The sequence below is a fragment of the Liolophura sinensis genome, chromosome 9, assembly GCF_032854445.1.
Source record: "Liolophura sinensis isolate JHLJ2023 chromosome 9, CUHK_Ljap_v2, whole genome shotgun sequence".
Classification (NCBI taxonomy): Eukaryota; Metazoa; Mollusca; class Polyplacophora; order Chitonida; family Chitonidae; genus Liolophura; species Liolophura sinensis.
Window position 1 is genome coordinate 16,348,520 of NC_088303.1, and position 19,627 is coordinate 16,368,146.

A 19,627-nucleotide genomic window follows, 5' to 3' on the forward strand; every position below is an offset into this window, starting at 1 on the left:
TTTTTGGTTAAATGTTGTCCTTTCTGAAGCTGAATAACCCGTGGTCAACAAGGTGGCAGGTTTGAATCTACATGTATCTCTCGATGGTTTGGTGCACCTTTAAGTCAGGTGGTTTGTCAGGTACATTGTACGTAATGGTTTTCTCTGGACAATCTGATTTCAGCCACCCACAAGACTGACCGCTGTCACATGAGTGAAAAATTTTACATTAAACACCAGTTAAACAGATTTAAGTAAACAAATGAAGCAGAATATAAGCTGTTTGTCTAACATCACTTTCATTTTCTCTTTCAGAACCAACATGTCGTCAGTGAAGGTAGCCGTCCGGGTGCGCCCCTTCAACAACAGAGAGATCTCCAAGGACAGCAAATGTATCATAGAAATGTCTGGCAAAACAACAAGTAAGGTCTTTGATATCACACCATTCTGTTGTCTTGCCACAGATATTTTTATCCCCTTTCTCAGTGGAACGGATGGGATCCATGTACCTATTTGGAGAACACCTAGATAAAACAAAGCTAATGATTATATATACGTGTCACATTCCTGGGTAGTCACTTTAACACATTGCTAACTAATCATGTACAGGTTAAAACTCAGCAGGAGGTGGTACATGTGCATTGATTACATGACATGTTAAGGTCAGAGAACACAGCAGGTATTCATTCACTGGCCCAGCTTATTGTAGGACGGTGGTTTGTGCATCTTCTGATTTTAATCTATTCATAACCTGTATATCTCCTCACATATTATCATTGACTGCTGTAAATTTTTTATAAAGATGACCATGTACTTACATTGTACTTTGAGAAAGTTTTTATCTCTGTTCACAAAATATTGTTAGGCCTATTTCCAGGAGAATGTGTATTTTTAGGCCTTTAAGTGAAGTTTTCAGTGCACAGAGAAAAAAAAATCCTTGTATGGTTTCCATTTGAATACATGAATTGAGAGAAACCGTTAATCTTTTTAAAATTTTTTACAAGCCTGTACAATTTTGTCCTTCAAAAAAAGCTGTTTAATATCAGAAGTGCTAGAAGCTTGATGTGTAAAACTCGTAATTATACCAACTAAATGGCATTGAGCGCTTAATGGCATCAAACAAAGGCTTGTTCGTTGTTGAATACTGGGAGATAACATGGCAGAGTATTTATGGCCACATGAAATGAAATATACACAATGTTAAATGAAGACTTCGTGTTGGCAAATGACATGGCACTTCAGTTTTCAGGATCTATGTGACAGTGAACAGTTTAAAATATCTCAGGATCATCAGTCATTCTTGTGTGCTATTTGTGCAGAAGTTTTTTTATGAAAAAATGTATTTATAGGTGATGTAATGTGTTATACATGTATGGGAGCTTCCCATCGCTAATGCCATTTAGCTTGTGTAAATGAAAACGGCACACTTGTCGTTCTAAACTGGTTTAAATGAGGCCCACACACTTTCCGCTTGTCGACTATTTAAAGCAGGGGTAAAATAGTACATTGCCGTTTGTGAATTATTTAAAGCAGACATTATATAGTACCTTTTTTTGACTTTTTAAAGTAGAGATAACTGTACATTTTGTGGACCATTTTGTGTTTGTGGACCATTTATGTGAACCATTTTGTGTTTGTGGACCATTTGTGTGGACCATTTTGTGTTTGTGGACCATTTATGTCGACCATTTAAAATAGCCAAAATAAAATAGACAAAGTATGATGTGCATGAAATTACATGTACAAACACTTAAATCTTGTAAAATTATACAGCAGATTGTTGAGCAGGAAAGAATGTAGCTAAAAATATCTCCTCAAGTTGCATCACATGATGGCAGACCATGCTGTTAAGGTAATTGTTGTAGAACAACTACCTGTATGTACATGGACTATTCTAACTCTGATGTCAGTGTTTGCAAGTGGTATAAATATTTCGTATGTATACCCTTGTACATGTATACTCTAATTCCTCAACCTTTTCGCATATAAAAGAGCAACTTTCAGGGCAATTTATGCACATTTTTATTTTGATTTTGGAGACAAGACAACATTGGTTGGATTGGCCAGTTTCTGCCCTTCACCTCACCAATTGATAACATTAGGAGTTATATATGAAAAGGTTACATGTATGCTGACCAGGAATGACATTAAATTTATGTATACATCATAATGCCTTTTAAATAGGGACACTGAAATTACAGATTGCAGAAGCTTTTCGATACACTGAAATTACAGATTGCAGAAGCTTTTCTGTACACTCAAATTACAGAATGCAGAAAATTTTCGATACACTGAAATTGCAGATTGCAGAAGCTTTTCAATACACTGAAATTACAGATTGCAGAAGCTTTTAAAAACACTCAAATTGTAGATTGCAAAAGGTTTAAGGCTTCTGGAACCAGGTGATGAATTTGTCGTTAATGTACAAATATTAATGTATATTTTGATTTGTGTTGTTGTTTAAATTTTTGTGCATTTTGCACCTATTTGCTAGTATTAAACTGAAGTATAATCTCGGTTTATTAACATATTTACTGGTTATACTTGTACATGTGCAATCTGAAATCAACAAGAAAGGACAAGAAAATGCCTCATTAGCTGTTCCAGAAAGATGTGAAATGTGGCTTGTGTCATGTAAGGAAATCTTAATACATGTACATGGATTCCATTTGAGCCTGTTGAACCACTGCTCATTAAAGGAAAATGAAATTGCTGTTTTATAAATGCTTTTGGTGTTAATTTTCAGTATTGTTTAGATTGATTTACAATATCGTGAACATGTTCACTGTAAACAGCTTATACAGGTACATTGTATAATGTACGTGAAGGTGAACACTTCCGCAAACATTGTATGATCACAATGCAAAGAAAGTCGCTACTGTTAATTTACCCTCAAAATGTGCCCTTTTAAGGTTGCATTCATTTACATGTGATTAATATGGTGCATAATATTCCGGTAGAATGTACCATCTGCGGAATCTGACATGGTCGTTGTTTATATAGCTGTACGGAATTCGCTAACGAGAAACCGCTAATTTGAGCGGCAACATGTTATGTGGTGACACAGGCAGTGTTTTCCTCAGGGAGTACCAAGCTAGCCAGGGTATATTGATTATTGAGGCAATGAGTGTATAGAGATGGTAGTGGCAAGGCCTGCAGGCTAGACCAAGCTGTCTGTCTCACCGCTACCAAACGCAGGGTATTGATCCGGTGCCTGTTGATTATCATGGTGCCGGCTCGGGAATACACTATGACAGCTGAAAATTACAGTCCCATACTGGTCACATATACAGACAGTATTTTTTCCCATCCTTTACAAATAATAGGCAACCTTGTGCTATGTAAATGTGCAATTTATCATTAAGAAGGGAATTTCTAGATTCCACCAGTCTCATTACCTGTGGGATCCTCGTGAAATAAAGGGATGAATGGTCATGGAGAGGTTTGCACAGACTTACATCCTTTGAAGACCATTTGTCTTCCACCAATGTCTTGTTAAAGACATTATCATTATGTCGAATATGGGAAAGTTTGTCAGTAACTTGCCAAAGGTCAGTGGTTTACATGAGCACTCTGGTTCCTTCAACCAATAAAACTGATCGACAACATATGAAAATAAAATGAATTAAACAACAATCAGATAAATAAATACATGCAAATAAAAGTATTTATTTTTTTTCTTGTGTAGGCGAAGCAAAAGTTCGTGTACATTGGCCTAGTTCCCCTTAGGCATGGATGAAACCATTTTCATAACCATGACATCAATAAATATTAACCAGTTTATTGTAGTGTATAGGCTATACAGTGATATCCTGAAAGTCTTGCCACCTTGAAGAAGAGGGATGCTAAACTTGTGCCAGAATTGACAGATAAACCTGTGACCTTTTAAATGACAAGGCAGAGAAAAAATCCCATGGGAACACTGGCTTTCGAGAGCGGATTCGAAAACTGGCGTATTGATTACTTTTATCAGGTTTTTACAAAGCTTGTTTGAAGTGATCGATAAGGGATCATGAGGAAGGTCGGGTTTTGAACAAGGACTGAATATGAATTGACTTGACATCAAGATACATGTAGTAGGCCCAGCTTTAACCATTATTTGTTTATGTATATATGCACAATGTTGAAATAATTATTCTGCTTAGAACTTAATCTTGACTTACACCATTAAACTGTTATGCTTAGAGTTATTTTGTATACCCCCATCACCGAAGCTGGGAGTGTCAGGGGTACACTGGAATCACCATGTCTGTCTGTCTGTCTGTCTTTGGACACAATTTTGTCCATGCATCTCTTCCCAAATTGCTGTGCCAGTTGCTGTGCCCGATGAAACTTATCATATATCTTAGCTGGCAATGGGGAGATTATTTTCATAATTACACCCCCCCCCCCTCATTTAGGACCTAATGTGTTATAGTGCTTTTTCAAGTATTCAGACTTTGTTTATGCAACTGTTCCTAAAGTACTGAACCTGTATCCATGAAACTTGGCACAAACCCTATTTTCTAAACTTGTGCATGCTTAAGCTTAATTACAATCGGGTAATTATTTTGATAATTACTCCTGTACAGGTACTTAGTGCAGTATTTTCATGTACACAGATTTTGTCCATGTAACTCCTGCTAATGTATTGCACCAGTTTCCCTGAAACTTTGCGTACATCTTTTACATCACCTAAATATCTACATACTTAATAATAATGACAGTCTGATTATGTTTTTTTTGGGGATGGAAGTTTGGTATTTTGGACATCTGGATTCTAATTTAATGGGCAATAACTAGAACTTTATTTATTTTAATCTGTTTTCTTGCTCATGACTTGGTTATGCTGATCCCGCCTTCAATGATGTCTTCCTGGAAGGTCTGCACTATCCAAGTATTGAACAAAATCAAAAGCATTGTACAAAACCTTGCCTAGAACTTGAGTATTCATCTAAAGTTTTGTTCTTACCACAGCTGATCATCTCCTGACTTACTGTATGAGGACCAGGCCTCAGTCTTGAATCCAGTTCTCACTGTTTCAGTCCTGCCATTAGTTTTTGGACCCATATTTATCCGATGTCATAAAACTTAAGTCAAAAATTTAAGTAGAGCTACGGTTGAAATGCTTTGCTCTAGGAATTTTGGTAACTGATTTGCATAACAACGTACCAATCACAATTTGAGTTCTTCCTGGTCTTAGTTTGTCTTTTTAAGCGCTTGGAATTTATGAAAAGCCTTAAATTTCTTGATGAATTTGATCCCTGGTGTATTCTGATCCATCCATCTATGACTGTATAAAGTGAAAATTCTTGAGAACACCAATCAAGGAAAGAAATAAATTATAACTCAAATAGATTAAAACATTTGTAGCCTGGAGGTCATATTATTTATAAATGCTCTCATAAATTAAGCAACAATACATCCAAAGCATTATTCAGTGGTCTTTTCTTTGAACTTTTGAACCCCTGGGTACTGAGACCAGCGGTAATGATAATTTTTAAATGTTTATGTATATATTAATGAAGAAGTTTCAAAGCATTGTTCAAGACGTAGAACCAGGTGTAGCTCAGAATAATTACCTATAAATGTCTGCGTAGAGCAGTAAACAGTGTCCTAATGTGTACTCACAGCCATTTTAATACACAGTTGATCAAGAATCGTTATGTGTGCAGTATACTGGTAATGGCTTGATTAATACTGGAAGGTATACATGCGTTTTACTGTATATGTATTTTGATATTTATACAGCTATTTAGTAAATATGTTGACTTTGATATGATACCAGCCCATATAGCTTGATTTACAGGTGGGTGTTTCATTCACTGGGTACATACTTTTGTGAATTTTCTTACGCACTAAGACTTTTATCCATGAGTTCTGTACACAAAGTATATTGTCTACCTGTACACTTAACATGTTTAATATACAGTGTAGAACACCATTCTGGCCCATAAATGAACATGTTGTCTGTTTCCAAGAAACTTGGTTTCACACATCGAATTCAAAGCTCAAAAATAAGTGAGAAGTATTGGAATTCTGTTGGATAGCAAGTGTGTTGGCTTCATGTTCTTCCTCAAATATGATCGATGCCTGGCGACCATATTGCAGACAGAGCCAAATAATCTGTCTTTCATGTTTCTGTTTGAGATATTTAACCTTTAACAAATCTTTTTTTTGTCTCGGCAGCAATTCACAACACAAAAGGTGTCGGCCCAAGGGATTCAAAGGATCAACAAGACAAAAGCTTTAATTTTGATTACTCATATTGGTCACACACTTCAGTAAGTAAATGTATACATGTACTACTAATACCCTGATTAAGCTATCAGTAGGTGCATGTGTGGCAAAAGTTGATGTGAATGATCTGTACCTCTTCTTTTCTTTGTCCGTTTTGACATCAAGCAATGAAAGTTATGTATATTTATGAATGGTCCGTGCCAAGAACAAAAAACAAAAAAACAAAAAACCATTAATATTAGGTGATGTTTAATCAATATTTTTTGTACTGGAATAAATGTGCTGTAACGTATGTGGTAGCCACAGCATTTTTTAACTGTAAATTGTAAAAAAGCTTTAAGTGAAATGCCCATGGCTGTGTAATCTGATGCCAAAAATTATGAAGCACCCCTTAAATTTAAGATGTGATTTTGTTGCGTTTCGAAATGATGGTTTTAAGTGACAACAAAGTGATAGAATCTGTGGTTTCTTTTCAGCCTGCTGACCCTGACTTTGCTTCCCAGAAACAAGTGTACAATGACATTGGTCTAGAGATGCTGGATCATGCATTTGAGGGCTATAATGTTTGTATCTTTGCCTACGGACAAACGGGAGCGGGCAAGAGTTACACCATGATGGGACGAAGTGAGCCCGACCAGAAGGGAATCATTCCACTGGTAGGTTGATATGTATATATATATATTTGCCAACTATTTACATGTGTATTCCCAGTGGGAACATAACAAGCCTAAAATTAGTTGTTAGGTACCTAAAATTTGTATATATACATGTATATATATAAAGTATTAATCAGACTTCCCAAAAAGTCCAAAGTGGCCCTATAAGGTTGATGAATCAATCTAAATCCTGAATAATACATTATTCCTTGTTGAGAAATGACATAATATTTACATATATGTTTATGTTTTGTCCACAGCTATGTGAGGAGCTATTTACTAGGATCAGGGATAACAAGGCCAATGACACGCTCTTCTCCGTGGAGGTAAGAAAAACACAGCAGTCTCAAATCAGAGCCCTTGTGCTTTTAAGACATTCTGTTAAGGATGGATCAGCTATGCTCACAAGGCTCTCTCTCCATGTGGACTGCTCAGGTGCATAGTTTCTGTCAGGTGTGCTGAGGTTTGAGCTCTTCTCTAAGCATGAGAGCTAGATATGAATATGGCATGCTCATTTCTCCAGAATATGGATGTACTTCAGCTTTGCTCATTGTGTCGCCATGTAAACAGACAGATGTGAATGTCAGTTGTGAGCATTAATACATATGACAAGATTAGAAAAATAAATTGATTTTGTTGTTGATGTTCAGGGTTTCAGTAAAGTAGGAATAAGTACAAAAGTCGCTTCATTGACCAAAGTAGACTTTGTTCGGTATGGCTTGCTTTTTGCATTGCACTGAATGAGTGCTTACTTTGATTGGATTATTAGCTGCTATCTTTTACATTTACATTTTTTTAGGTACATGGACCAATTCTTCCCGTAAAGAGCAAATTTTAACTAGAGCAAACATTGTTTTTACAAGTGATTTTCAGTGAAATCACAGCCCCAAACCCTATTTCATGAAATTGTCTGGGACACCATGGTTTTGCCCACCACTGCCCAACACACTTTGTAGTGATACACTAATGGTGAAAAGTTAGAATGTCTTTTTAAGTAGAACAGAAAGTTAATTATTTATTTTTCTGCAAGGCAACAGAGGAAGGGGAATTTCATACAAGTAATCTCTGAAATTTGGATGATGGAGAGAGCTATGTGCATCTGTGCACTTGCTTTCCAGGAACTTTGAATGCTGCAGTTAACTTTTAGTCGGCAAAGTAGACAACAGCCAAATGAATGAACTCAAATCATACATACAGTTACATGTGACAAAGTTGAAGAATTTGCAGTATGGTAACAGAATGGGAAAACATGCAATATGTATGATTAGCATACATTTACTCCGACATGCCATTATGTACCATACAAGTTCTTGCATGCCAGAAGCCCTTTGGAGAACTCTAACTGCTCTGTTAGTGTGTATCACATGATGTATACAATGCTGTAATGGGTTTCTCTTCACATGTGCAGATCAATAACAGCTTACCAATAGGCTGTCACGGAATGTTAATTATTGCCTATGAGTCATCCATTTGTGGTAGGCACTGTTACTTCTTGGGCTTCCGTTGTAGGCTTTGAATGACCTGCAGTTAATCATGACTGAGTGGAGAGAATCCATGGAGATAATCATGTACTGGGTGTAATGCCTTCATGTCAAAGGGGAAGCTTCAAGCAACCTTCACTTCAAAAGTCATTTTGTGTTTAAAATATACAATGAACTCAAATTTGAGTTTGTTTGTTTTGTTTTTTTTTTTTTTTTTTTTTTTTTGATATCCACAAATGAACAAAATAAATAAATAAATAGGAAAAGATAGAAAAATATCATGAGAAACCAAATCTCTGCATTGCAATTCTATATCCATTGTGTGCATTTAGGAGATATGAAGTTAAGCTCTCTTTGATGAAAATGCTTTTTTTCCAAATTGTCTGATGTCTGTGCTGCTCACTATTTCTCAGCAGAATTTAAAATATTGTGTGTATATAGTGTTGTCATTATAAACCACTTCCATGATAAATTTTAAGAAACAAAGTTACAAAATCTAGACAAATATCGTTATATAGTAATAGGCAAGAGAAAACCATTTCTCACCTTCCTCAGAAAAGTAGCTTTCAGGCCTGTCCCTTGGCAAGATTATCAAATGACATTTGAAATATTCAGTAGGAAAGATGTTGATTATTGATTGGTTTTTAATCTGAAAAAGGACTACATTGTTTTAATATGATGATTAATGGATTCCTCTCCCATAAAAACATCTTCAAAGACAACAGTGTCTGTCCGGTAATGGTATCATAGTGTCTTTAATGGCCAGTTCAGCTGAGGCAAGTACAGACCCAAAGATCAGAATCACCTTGTGGGATATTGAACTTCTCCTTCTCAATAGATATCCTTGCAGATCGGTTGCCATGGATACCAGAGCCTTTGACGTAGACAGCCATATTTAGTCGTGAGAGAGTCTGATCTATTGATGATCAGAGTTTGGGTTCAGCCTCTGTTGGCTCTGCTTCTCGCTAGAGGCCACACCAAAATTGTTCTGTGTTTTGGAGTCCAGGAAAGGAAATCACAGTATTAGAAAACCAGTACATACATGTATAATGTAAAATTTAATGATAATATTTACATGATTTATTTGAATTTGTATAGATGTTTTCTCAGACCACTCAGCAGACGAAACTACATGTACTAATTTTCCAACTACATATACTAAAAAGCCCAATACTTTTTCCGCGATACATATATGACCTCATGAAAAAAACTTTTTTTTGTAATGTTTTAAAAAAAATAAGGGCTGCTTTGTAAACTGAGATACGTACTTCGTTTGGCCTTAGCGACTGTCAATTTGGCTTAAGCCTTTGGAAACAGGAGAGCTATGGAGTCTAGTCTTACAGTGACCTTTACAGTAGACTTGTGTCCATAGGTTAACCTGATGGATTCAGCAGTGATTTACACTGGACTGTTGTCAGGGCTACATCTCATGTTGACCATGTTACTGCTGGAAATGTAATTGTCCCAGGTGAACGGCATGAAGTGTAATGTCTTTTGAGATAATCTGATGTTACTTGATTTTGAATGAGAACAGCGATATTTCTACCATGTTTATTAGCTATGGGAATGGCATAAAATTAATAATGACTGCCCAGCAACAGATTGTTTGATCATTATTTCTGGTGAGGAGAAGATGAATAATGTATTGTTTCATATTGATGTACTTGTATTCTATTTTTGGCACTCAGTGTATGGGAATCAATACGGTGGCCTCGCCACTAGAGTTTCTCCTCAACTAGTTTGCGGCTTTTGACTATGCTGGAATGTTTTTCCTAATGAGCTACCATTACACATTGCTTCAGTGTCTTTACCTGGCCAACTCGCAGAAATGAGGGCACTCCTACATTTTTTGGCATCGTGATCGATAAATCAGCTGGCTGTGCGGGAGAGCTGGGAGTGTTTTCACAGAATACACTTTGGAATATTACAAAATCAATAACGCCTCTCACCTTATTGAATCCTGTCCCGGAGGAGGAAGCAAAAAGAGCATGCCTGGTTTGCTGTTTACATATAAATGTCACCTGAAGGACTTTGTCTGGCAACTCACGGCTTTGCCAACAGCAGGACAAAAGTTGTGTAATGATAGCTGGCTCTAAAATTCATAAATATATGTATTAATGTTAATAAAAAAAAATTCACCTACATTCATCATGTCCTCGCTTCAATTTAAATGTCCCTACAAGCCACTTTCTCACCTGTTTCCATGGTAACTGCCAGGGTCCAGAATCCAGATTGGTGATGAATTATACCTATTAACCTGCCAGTCTGTAAGGCTACCATACATCTGATCATTTGCCCAGTTTCATGAAATCATTTATTATGAGAAGTTCCTAGTATCACACTTGTTGATGACAGATAGCCAAATGCCACACGCCAGTGGATCCGGACAAGTTGCTAGTATTAAATTTCCTGTTTACCAAGTCTGGTTCAGACATTTCTTGTCAACATGTAGTTTAAAGTTCTCTGAGGAAGAAAAATGCTAAGCTTGTTGACATACCTCATCTTCCTTTCATACATGTATATAGCACACCTGTATGCTGACTGGGTGAGCAGTGTCATGCCACACCTTTTGTCATCTTGTTAACAAATCTGTCCCTACTTTTAACCCATAATGTATAGTGCTTGCAGGTGTTAAGCATAGCCCTGGGGAGATTCTCCATCTATTTTTTTTAGAATTTTTTACAAGAATTTTGGTTCTGAACCAGAGTCGGGTCCTCGTAATGATTCAGATCCATTAATTGCATTCAAAATTGCAAAATATTTTGGAAACACATATCCAAATTTATTGCCAAAATACAGGCTAAACATTGTTCATGTGGTCTTCATTCATTTAAAAGTAATCCATAATACTCTTGGATGTGTGTCCTAAGTTAAACATCAGCAAATCAAATCCAACTGGCTTTTCATTACATCATTGTGGTTTATTTTTCTGTTGAACTCATTGATGAAAGTTCATCAGTAGTTTGGTCAGTGTTTTACCCGGCACTCACATTTTCTCCATCCACAAAAACTGACCGCCACTGTACAAGAAAAATATTCTTAAGTTTTGTGAGGGCCTCCGTGGCTCAGTCGGTTAGCGCGCTAGCGCAGCGTAATGACCCAGGAGCCTCTCACCAATGCGGTCGCACCAATGAGTTCAAGTCCAGCTCATGCTGGCTTCCTCTGCGGCCGTAAGTGGGAAGGTCTGCCAGCAATCTGCGGATGGTCGTGGGTTTCCCCGGGCTCTGCCCGGTTTCCACCCACCATAATGCTGGCCGCCATCGTATAAGTGAAATATTCTTGAGTACGGCGTAAAACACCAATCAAATAAATCAAATAAATAAATAAGTTTTATGTTAAACAAGAGTCGGGTAAATAAATAAATCTATTCATCCCAAGAGCTCTTGACAGTCTGTCAACTGCGGTGCAAACTGCATCATGTTCTTCTTAAATTCTTTTGTATTTCCCAAAATAAAACCTACTGCATGTTTCATTTAGAAAACGCTCTGAAAAGTACAAATTAAAAATTCCAGTAAAATTTATGACTAAAATTTGCTTTTAAAACTACATGCAATACTAGCTTGGTTGTACCTGTTATTCTGTATGTGTTGTTGTTTTGTGTTGACAGGTAAGTTACATGGAGATTTACTGTGAACGGGTGAGAGATCTACTGAACCCCAGTGCTAAGCACAACCTGAGGGTGAGAGAGCACCCCCTGTTAGGTCCCTATGTGGAGGACCTGTCCAAATTGGCTGTGCAGTCCTTTGATGACATCAACACACTCATTGATGAAGGAAACAAGGCCAGGTAAAGTACTTTGATCAGAAATTGTACATTGATTTATTATCCCAAGTACTAAAGTGGATTTAGATCATGTGGTCTAATGTTATTACGTCAAACTATTAACTATGGGATAATTTTTTTGATTTTACCTGATAATTGAAAAAGTGTGCTCTGTATTTTCTGTGTAGAGTTATATTTTATTGCAAGTATTGAAGCTTTAACAATGATATTTTGTTAAAAGTCATCTACCATTTGACCTTGAAAACTAATTGCTGCATTTTGATATTGTTGGTCATTGATTTTACTGGTAAATAACAACTTAAAAAAAAGAGAGAGAATTTGAGAAGGGGTTGCTTCATTGTTAATTTTATGCAGGTGATATTTTCTGTTCTTAGTAAACATAATGTTGATATCAGAATTCCCATTGCTGATCCTAAGGTTGCCTTGCCTTTTGTAGGACAGTAGCAGCAACCAACATGAATGAAACAAGCAGTCGTTCCCACGCCGTTTTTACCATTGTGTTCTCGCAGAAACGTGAGGATGCCACCACAAATCTTGTTGGGGAAAAGGTTTGTCATATTTTGTTACATTTGGACATTATCTTCACAAGAATGGCTTGTTTTTATATGTACACAGTTTTTTAATCATAGACTGCTCCATACTATTTGAAATACGATACGGAATGGTAGGGCATAGTAATGATTTAAGGCAATGTTCACAATTTTCATGGACTTAGGATAGTTTCACGAAGAACTATGTCACTTTACATGATGTGCGCTTTTTTTCTTGGCCGTAAAAACTACTGAACCCCAGTTGTGACCATAGAAATGTATGTAATATTATTAGTTTCTACAAAGAAAGTGGCTGGTGTAAGTGGAAGGGGTTGGTGCTCATGAAGTTGTCTGTTTAATGACTTTTTCCCTGCAGGTGAGCAAAATAAGCCTGGTGGACTTGGCAGGAAGTGAAAGAGCCGACTCCACTGGGGCAAAGGGCACACGTCTTAAAGAGGGTGCGAACATCAACAAGTCTCTGACCACCTTGGGCAAGGTCATCTCCGCTCTGGCCGAAGTGGTAAGTGTATACAGTGGGATCATCTCTGATAAACACTTTCATCATGTTTATCATGTGACATTTTTGCAAAATAAAAACTGGTCAGAATTTTTAGGAAAACAACTCTTAAAGTTGCATCATACTCAAGGAAAATTAGATTCATTGTGATATTATATTCCAACACCTTGCTTCAACATCTTTTGAAGGGTTGGTTGTAGAAATTTAATTAAGTCCAAAGACATCTAATTACCCCAAGTTACTGATTCTCCATTTCTTCATTCAATCATCCAGAGCGTGATGCATGTAAGTTGAACTAATTGGCTTTTTTTTATGGAAATTCCATCTTTGTAAACTCTTGTGTACTAAACCTGTTTGTTGTATTTGCTGTTGTTCTTGTTGTAATCATTGTTCATACTTAGTGGTGTTTTTGTTGCAAATGTTGGTATACATGCATATCTTTATTTTGTCCATGTGCAGCTGTGTATCGAAAAAAGAGAAAAATTATACTGATGTACTGTATGTTGTAATGGTATGAAGTTTGTATATTTTTGTTTTGACTCGTTTTGTATATATATTTAGATTGAAGTATACTGAGCAATTATTTGACGATGCGAGCCTCTTCGTCTAAACTTTAGTCTTACTCCAGGCAACATTTTTACTGTTCATTTCATCATTGATGATCGTTGTTAATAATAATCTTTATATGAGTCTCTGTGTTCAATTTAAGTCTGGTTGCCATTATTTTTGGGCCCAGTCTTGGGGACACCTTATTTTGATATGGGAAACCAGTACATGTAGTTCTAACCATGCTAACCATACTTGGGTGAATGAGAGCACTACATTAGAATCTGAATTGTGAGAATTGAATTGGAGCTCTACCTTCTTGATCGTGATCTAAGCGGCTGTATATGATGTATCGGTGATGTTTACACTGTTGTTTTATAAAACCAATAATTAAACACCTAACATCAGTATAATCAAGCTAAAGAATGTACACACAATAATATACGTAATTCACAGCACCATCCTTTTTTTTTTTAAGCTAAACATTTATCAGTTTCCCAAAAGTTCAAAACAACGAGTGAAATTTTAAAGACGCTTTTAATATTTCCTTATCTCCACTTTTAAGATTGATGAACATATGTATATAATTTTTTATATGGGAAAATGGTTACGTCGTGGGTTAGTTGGGCATTGAAGATATTAACTGATGGATGAGTATGATCACCAGAAAACTTCACAGTGGCTTAATTACTCGCTGTTTATGTTATAATTGTTGGGTGTTTTAGGCCAGCAAGAGAAAGAAGAAGGCAGAATTCATTCCATACAGAGATTCAGTTCTGACCTGGCTTCTGAGAGAAAATTTGGGTGAGTTAGATTTGAAATGTCACAAGACATTCAATGGAGTTGAGAGTTCAAATCCATCAGCTGTCATTTTGCTCCAGTTAAGGATTCAACCATGTTGCAGAGAGGGTTAATAAATTCATGTCTCTTCCTTTATCATGAACTGTCTTGAGGTGGGTGTTAAATAGACTGTAATATGTTATCTCTGACATCATGCACTTAATGTAATTTAATATAAAGAAAATATATAATATTCCATTCCTGAATAAGGGCACCAGTTGAAATAAAGCTGGCTAATATCTTAGCCTTTTAGTGTTCTGGCCAAACTTTTACACAAGACATAATAAGCCAAATGGCTGTTTCATGTACTCATGTGCATAACATCTCATCGGTGGGATAAACAAAAGCACATGATCATTTATGCTTATGGTACAATAATATAGTCTTCCATGACAGAGACTACTCCTGTTCAATTCCTTGAAATGTATTTTTCTGAAGTTTCCTCGTGAAACTGTCCTGGCACCGCTGTAAAGTCTCTGATGTCACAACGAGTGGGATAAAATACACAAATTTGGCCGAACTGTGTGTAACATGGATTTGTTTGTCCTGCAGCAATGAAATCTTGATCTTGCTCACTGGAAACGGCAATCCAGCTTGTTCATGATATGGAAATGAACATGGATTTGTTTGTCCTGCAGCAATGAAATCTTGATCTTGCTCACTGGAAACGGCAATCCAGCTTGTTAATAATATGGAAATGAACATGGATTTGTTTGTCCTGCAGCAATGAAATCTTGATCTTGCTCACTGGAAACGGCAATCCAGCTTGTTCATGATATGGAAATGAATACTTCATGTTGCAATTTGATTTATGTATTTCCTTGTCCTTTTCAGGTGGTAATTCCAAGACTGCCATGGTGGCAGCCATTAGTCCAGCAGACATCAACTACGATGAGACTCTCAGCACCCTCAGGTAATCCACAATGTTGTAAAATTTAAATGAAAAATTATATGCCCCCACTTCATATATCACCACAATATGGCTGAAATACCACCGATGTGGTCTTAAGCTATAATTATTCATTCATTCCACTTCATATAGCATTGATTCCACAGCAGAAGAATTGTCACCCTACCTTTCTGGAGGTGTGAGGAATGTAGGTTTTGTGTACAAACCCAGCATGATGGAGGTGGTTCCAGTTAAAAAGTTTTGTTACAGTAAATGACGTAAAGTTTTGTTCTTCGGTAACTGTCATTTAGTTTCACACGTGCTGAGCAAGCGGCAAGATGACAAAAGTAAGTGATTAGTCCCTCACCTGTTTCATTACCCTGTATGGCAGCTATTGTCCCTAATCCGCCCATCGTGGGGCCACGTCACTGAGAACAAGGTGTGCAGATCTCCCGACTAGCCATCTATAATTATACCCATGAATGAAACTGAAGAAAGTATCAAGTCCGGCGATGACCATAACAAATCTGTCTTGATCCATGATCATGCTAGGACAAATACTACAATGTACACCACAGACCTTGAAACGGCGAGCGATTGTTAGGGTAAAGTGGAAGTCACATCACAGCATTATCTGGCGAGCGGTTGTCTATTCTGAGCCCTCAATAGCAACAAATACATTTACACATGTATTTCAGCTACAGATGGATTTTACTGAGAAATATCTGTCATCAACCTCTCGTACAATTTGATTGAAGTATTTCATTCTTTGTGCACATTTTGTTTCGCTACAATTGGAACTGTCTTCCTATTGCAGAGGAGTTCCATTTCTCACGTTTTGAAAATCGGGGAATCCCCCATTAAACACAGAAGACATAGTTTCCACAAACTACTGCTACTTTTGTCCTCTTTTCGACAGCACTGTCATGAGTATGTGTGAGTCGTGCATATTGGGTGTCAGACAGGATTTGTCCGTGGTGTTGACATATTTGAAGTTCGCACAGCAATGAATTGGCTGTATATCAAAATAAAGTGCATGTTTTATGATTACCAGTGCAATTAAATATGCCCAGGTGTCGCCAGCGACAGTTAAGATTATTTTTTTGCCTCTCGTCGGCAAAAGTCACGTGAGTCGGCATAACCTTGTGCATTACAATCGAGAACTGTCCATACTGTATAATCTCCTGACCACCGACGATTCTCCCCTGCCCCGCCCACTCAGTAAGAACCTCATTCAGCGCAATGAATCATGGGATACATTTTCCAATTGTGAGGGAGAAACTTAAGGTCATTTACCGTTTGTCATAAAATTTTCAATACTCGACACTACCCTATCAGTTCCTCAGCAACACAGGTGACAAGGGTGAAGTGTGTAAGATGAACGGATGTGGAGAAACTAAAGAGGACCGTCATACACAGATTATTTCTTTTATGGTTGCATGACTTTAAAATAAATTTTGCTTTTTTGAGATGACATATTATATATGGGTTTTCTTTCTCTCGTAAATTGTGATTTTCACTATTTTGTGTTATGATCTAAGTCTTCATTTATATTTAAATTCATAAACTAACCATCAGTTTCTCTATCTGGTGACACGTGACTGCCTGCATTGTATCGTTGAGTCACATTATTATTATTGTGCATGTGCTGACCATGTATATGACAGTATCGTGAACATACATGTTTGGATTGTTTAGGTATGCTGACCGCGCTAAGCAGATTATGTGTAAGGCCGTTGTCAACGAGGATCCGAATGCTCGTCTGATCAGGGAGTTAAAAGAGGAAGTGGCACGCTTGAGAGAACTTCTGACATCTGAAGGCATTGACATTACAGAAAGTAAGCTGTATTTAGTGATTAAGTACCTTCTCGATATGCACAGTTTTTGAAGACCTAAACAGTATTTTGGTTTTTGAAAATTAGTCTCCATGGTGTTGAATGGGTCAGAAAGATAAGAACATGCAGTGTTGTTTGAAATTTGACAAAGTAGAAACTAAATTGCTACTATTGCTTTTGCGGTTTTTTAGTAACTGGAAGATAGTTGTATTTGAAAATAGTTGCAATTTCCGTGTGTTAAATGACAGTGAAAAATCAGTTGATGCTTGTATAATAGGTTCTTGCAAGACAAAATCAAGATGAATTAATTTTTGTTATGTTTTTATTACTTGATAAAGTCTTTCTTAATTTGAGACCAAAGAACAGGGCTACATACAGTCTAGTGACAAATCCTGCAAAAGATGGTTATTAACAAATATTAAAACTCCTGCAAAATAACGCACTAAAATAGTTTCCGCGTATCTTTGAAGATAGGTGATCTGAGAGAGAATTGGGCCGCTTTCTACCCACCACTGCTTATGTTAATTATTGCAATTTGTTTTTTTGCTCAGGTCTTAGTTCCATTAATGAAAGAAAACCAGTTTGTCGCTCTCGAAAAGACTCAATAACCTGTGATGATGGAGAAGATGCCATTGAGAGGCTTAAAATGTCAGAGAAGTTGATCGCTGAATTGAATCTGTCTTGGGAGGAGAAGCTGAGAAAGACTGAGGAAGTCCGTAAAGAAAGGTTAGATGCTTCTTCTACTTTCCTTTTCCCAGTTTTTCCCTGGCAGACTATCAATCTTCTGTATTAGACCTGAAGCTTGATGTGTACAAATACATGTACACTCTCAGAAGCATGTTAAGGCCCTATTATGATACTTAAGATGCCAAACACTTGAAGTTTTCATGGTAAGTAATTAGTCATACTTCACCAAAAAACTATTAAATGACAGTGTAAGCTGAATAACTCAATCAGAATAAAAGAAAAACGTGTGAAGAGAAAAATGCTAAATACAGGAACAAGTACCCATCCTTTTGTGCTCATTTTCTGTACCCGTGTGGGAACAGTATTTTAGTACTAACACTGTTCGTCTGAATGAACACCTGTAAGGTAAGATTTCAGGAGGTTATGGGAGTGATGAGGCAGTATTTCAGTACTAACACTGTTTGTCTGAATGAACACCTGTAAGGTAAGATTTCAGGTGGTTATGGGAGTGATGAGGCAGTATTTCAATACTAACACTGTTTGTCTGAATGAACACCCGTAAGGTAAGATTTCAGGTGGTTATGGGAGTGATGAGACAGTATTTCAGTACTAACACTGTTTGTCTGAATGAACACCTGTAAAGTAAGATTTCAGGTGGTTATGGAAGTGATGAGACAGTATTTCAGTACTAACACTGTTTGTCTGAATGAACACCCGTAAGGTAAGATTTCAGGTGGTTATGGGAGTGATGAGGCAGTATTTCAGTACTAACACTGTTTGTCTGAATGAACACCTGTAAGGTAATATTTCAGGTGGTTATGGGAGTGATGAGGCAGTATTTCAGTACTAACACTGTTTGTCTGAATGAACACCTGTAAGGTAAGATTTCAGGTGGTTATGGGAGTGATGAGGCAGTATTTCAGTACTAACACTGTTTGTCTGAATGAACACCTGTAAGGTAATATTTCAGGTGGTTATGGGAGTGATGAGGCAGTATTTCAACCGTATCATGGTAAGGTATAATGATCTGAGTAGCTGTTAATCTTTGCGTCATTTTCACGTGAGAGTAGCATGGCTCAGATGATTCATAGCTCTATTTACTGGGTTTCACTGTGACTGTTGTTTTGAAAATGAGACGATTAGCTCTTGACAATCAGCTTGTGTGTTTGAATACAGCTCCTGCCAGATTGTTGTATAGAATCATGAAATCATGACGTGATCTGCCCAACCTTTTTGAGATATTTACTGTTTGTCATGTGTTGTTAGCATGGCCTCTGGATCACAAAGCAAAAAATGTTTATTTCTGATGTAACAAGGTGAAAATATTACTTCACGCCGTAAATTATGGGTAAGGTGTTGTACAGCAAATGTCAGCTAAAATAACGGGAAAGAACATATCAAATTTAACAATAAAAATTTTGACTTAAGTCTTAAATCGCATGTGTGTGATGTTTGTGCATGATTACTGACTATGCATACAGTAGGAGACATCAAAACCTGGTTGTCATTTCAGGGAAGCTGTGCTGGCAGAAATGGGGGTGGCACTTAGACAAGATGGAGGCACCATTGGTGTCTTTTCACCCAAAAAGGTAACTATACTTTTGTCATAAATATGTTGACATAAAGATGATCAATAAATATAATAATGATGATATAATATCAATT

The 19,627-nt window shown here is 37.0% G+C and overlaps 1 protein-coding gene across 1 annotated transcript in view; it reads left to right on the forward strand.

The window, feature by feature from the left end:
• Window positions 1-19,627, forward strand: part of LOC135475427 (kinesin-like protein unc-104) — a 54,329-nt gene that overhangs the window by 4,349 nt on the left and 30,353 nt on the right. The window contains 13 exon segments of the mRNA XM_064755318.1: window positions 295-401; window positions 6,148-6,242; window positions 6,675-6,854; window positions 7,115-7,180; window positions 11,943-12,121; window positions 12,555-12,666; window positions 13,025-13,168; window positions 13,439-13,450; window positions 14,437-14,515; window positions 15,386-15,464; window positions 17,139-17,278; window positions 17,827-18,001; window positions 19,476-19,551. Coding sequence (XP_064611388.1) covers window positions 302-401; window positions 6,148-6,242; window positions 6,675-6,854; window positions 7,115-7,180; window positions 11,943-12,121; window positions 12,555-12,666; window positions 13,025-13,168; window positions 13,439-13,450; window positions 14,437-14,515; window positions 15,386-15,464; window positions 17,139-17,278; window positions 17,827-18,001; window positions 19,476-19,551 — 1,437 coding nt within the window. The 5' untranslated portion in view covers window positions 295-301.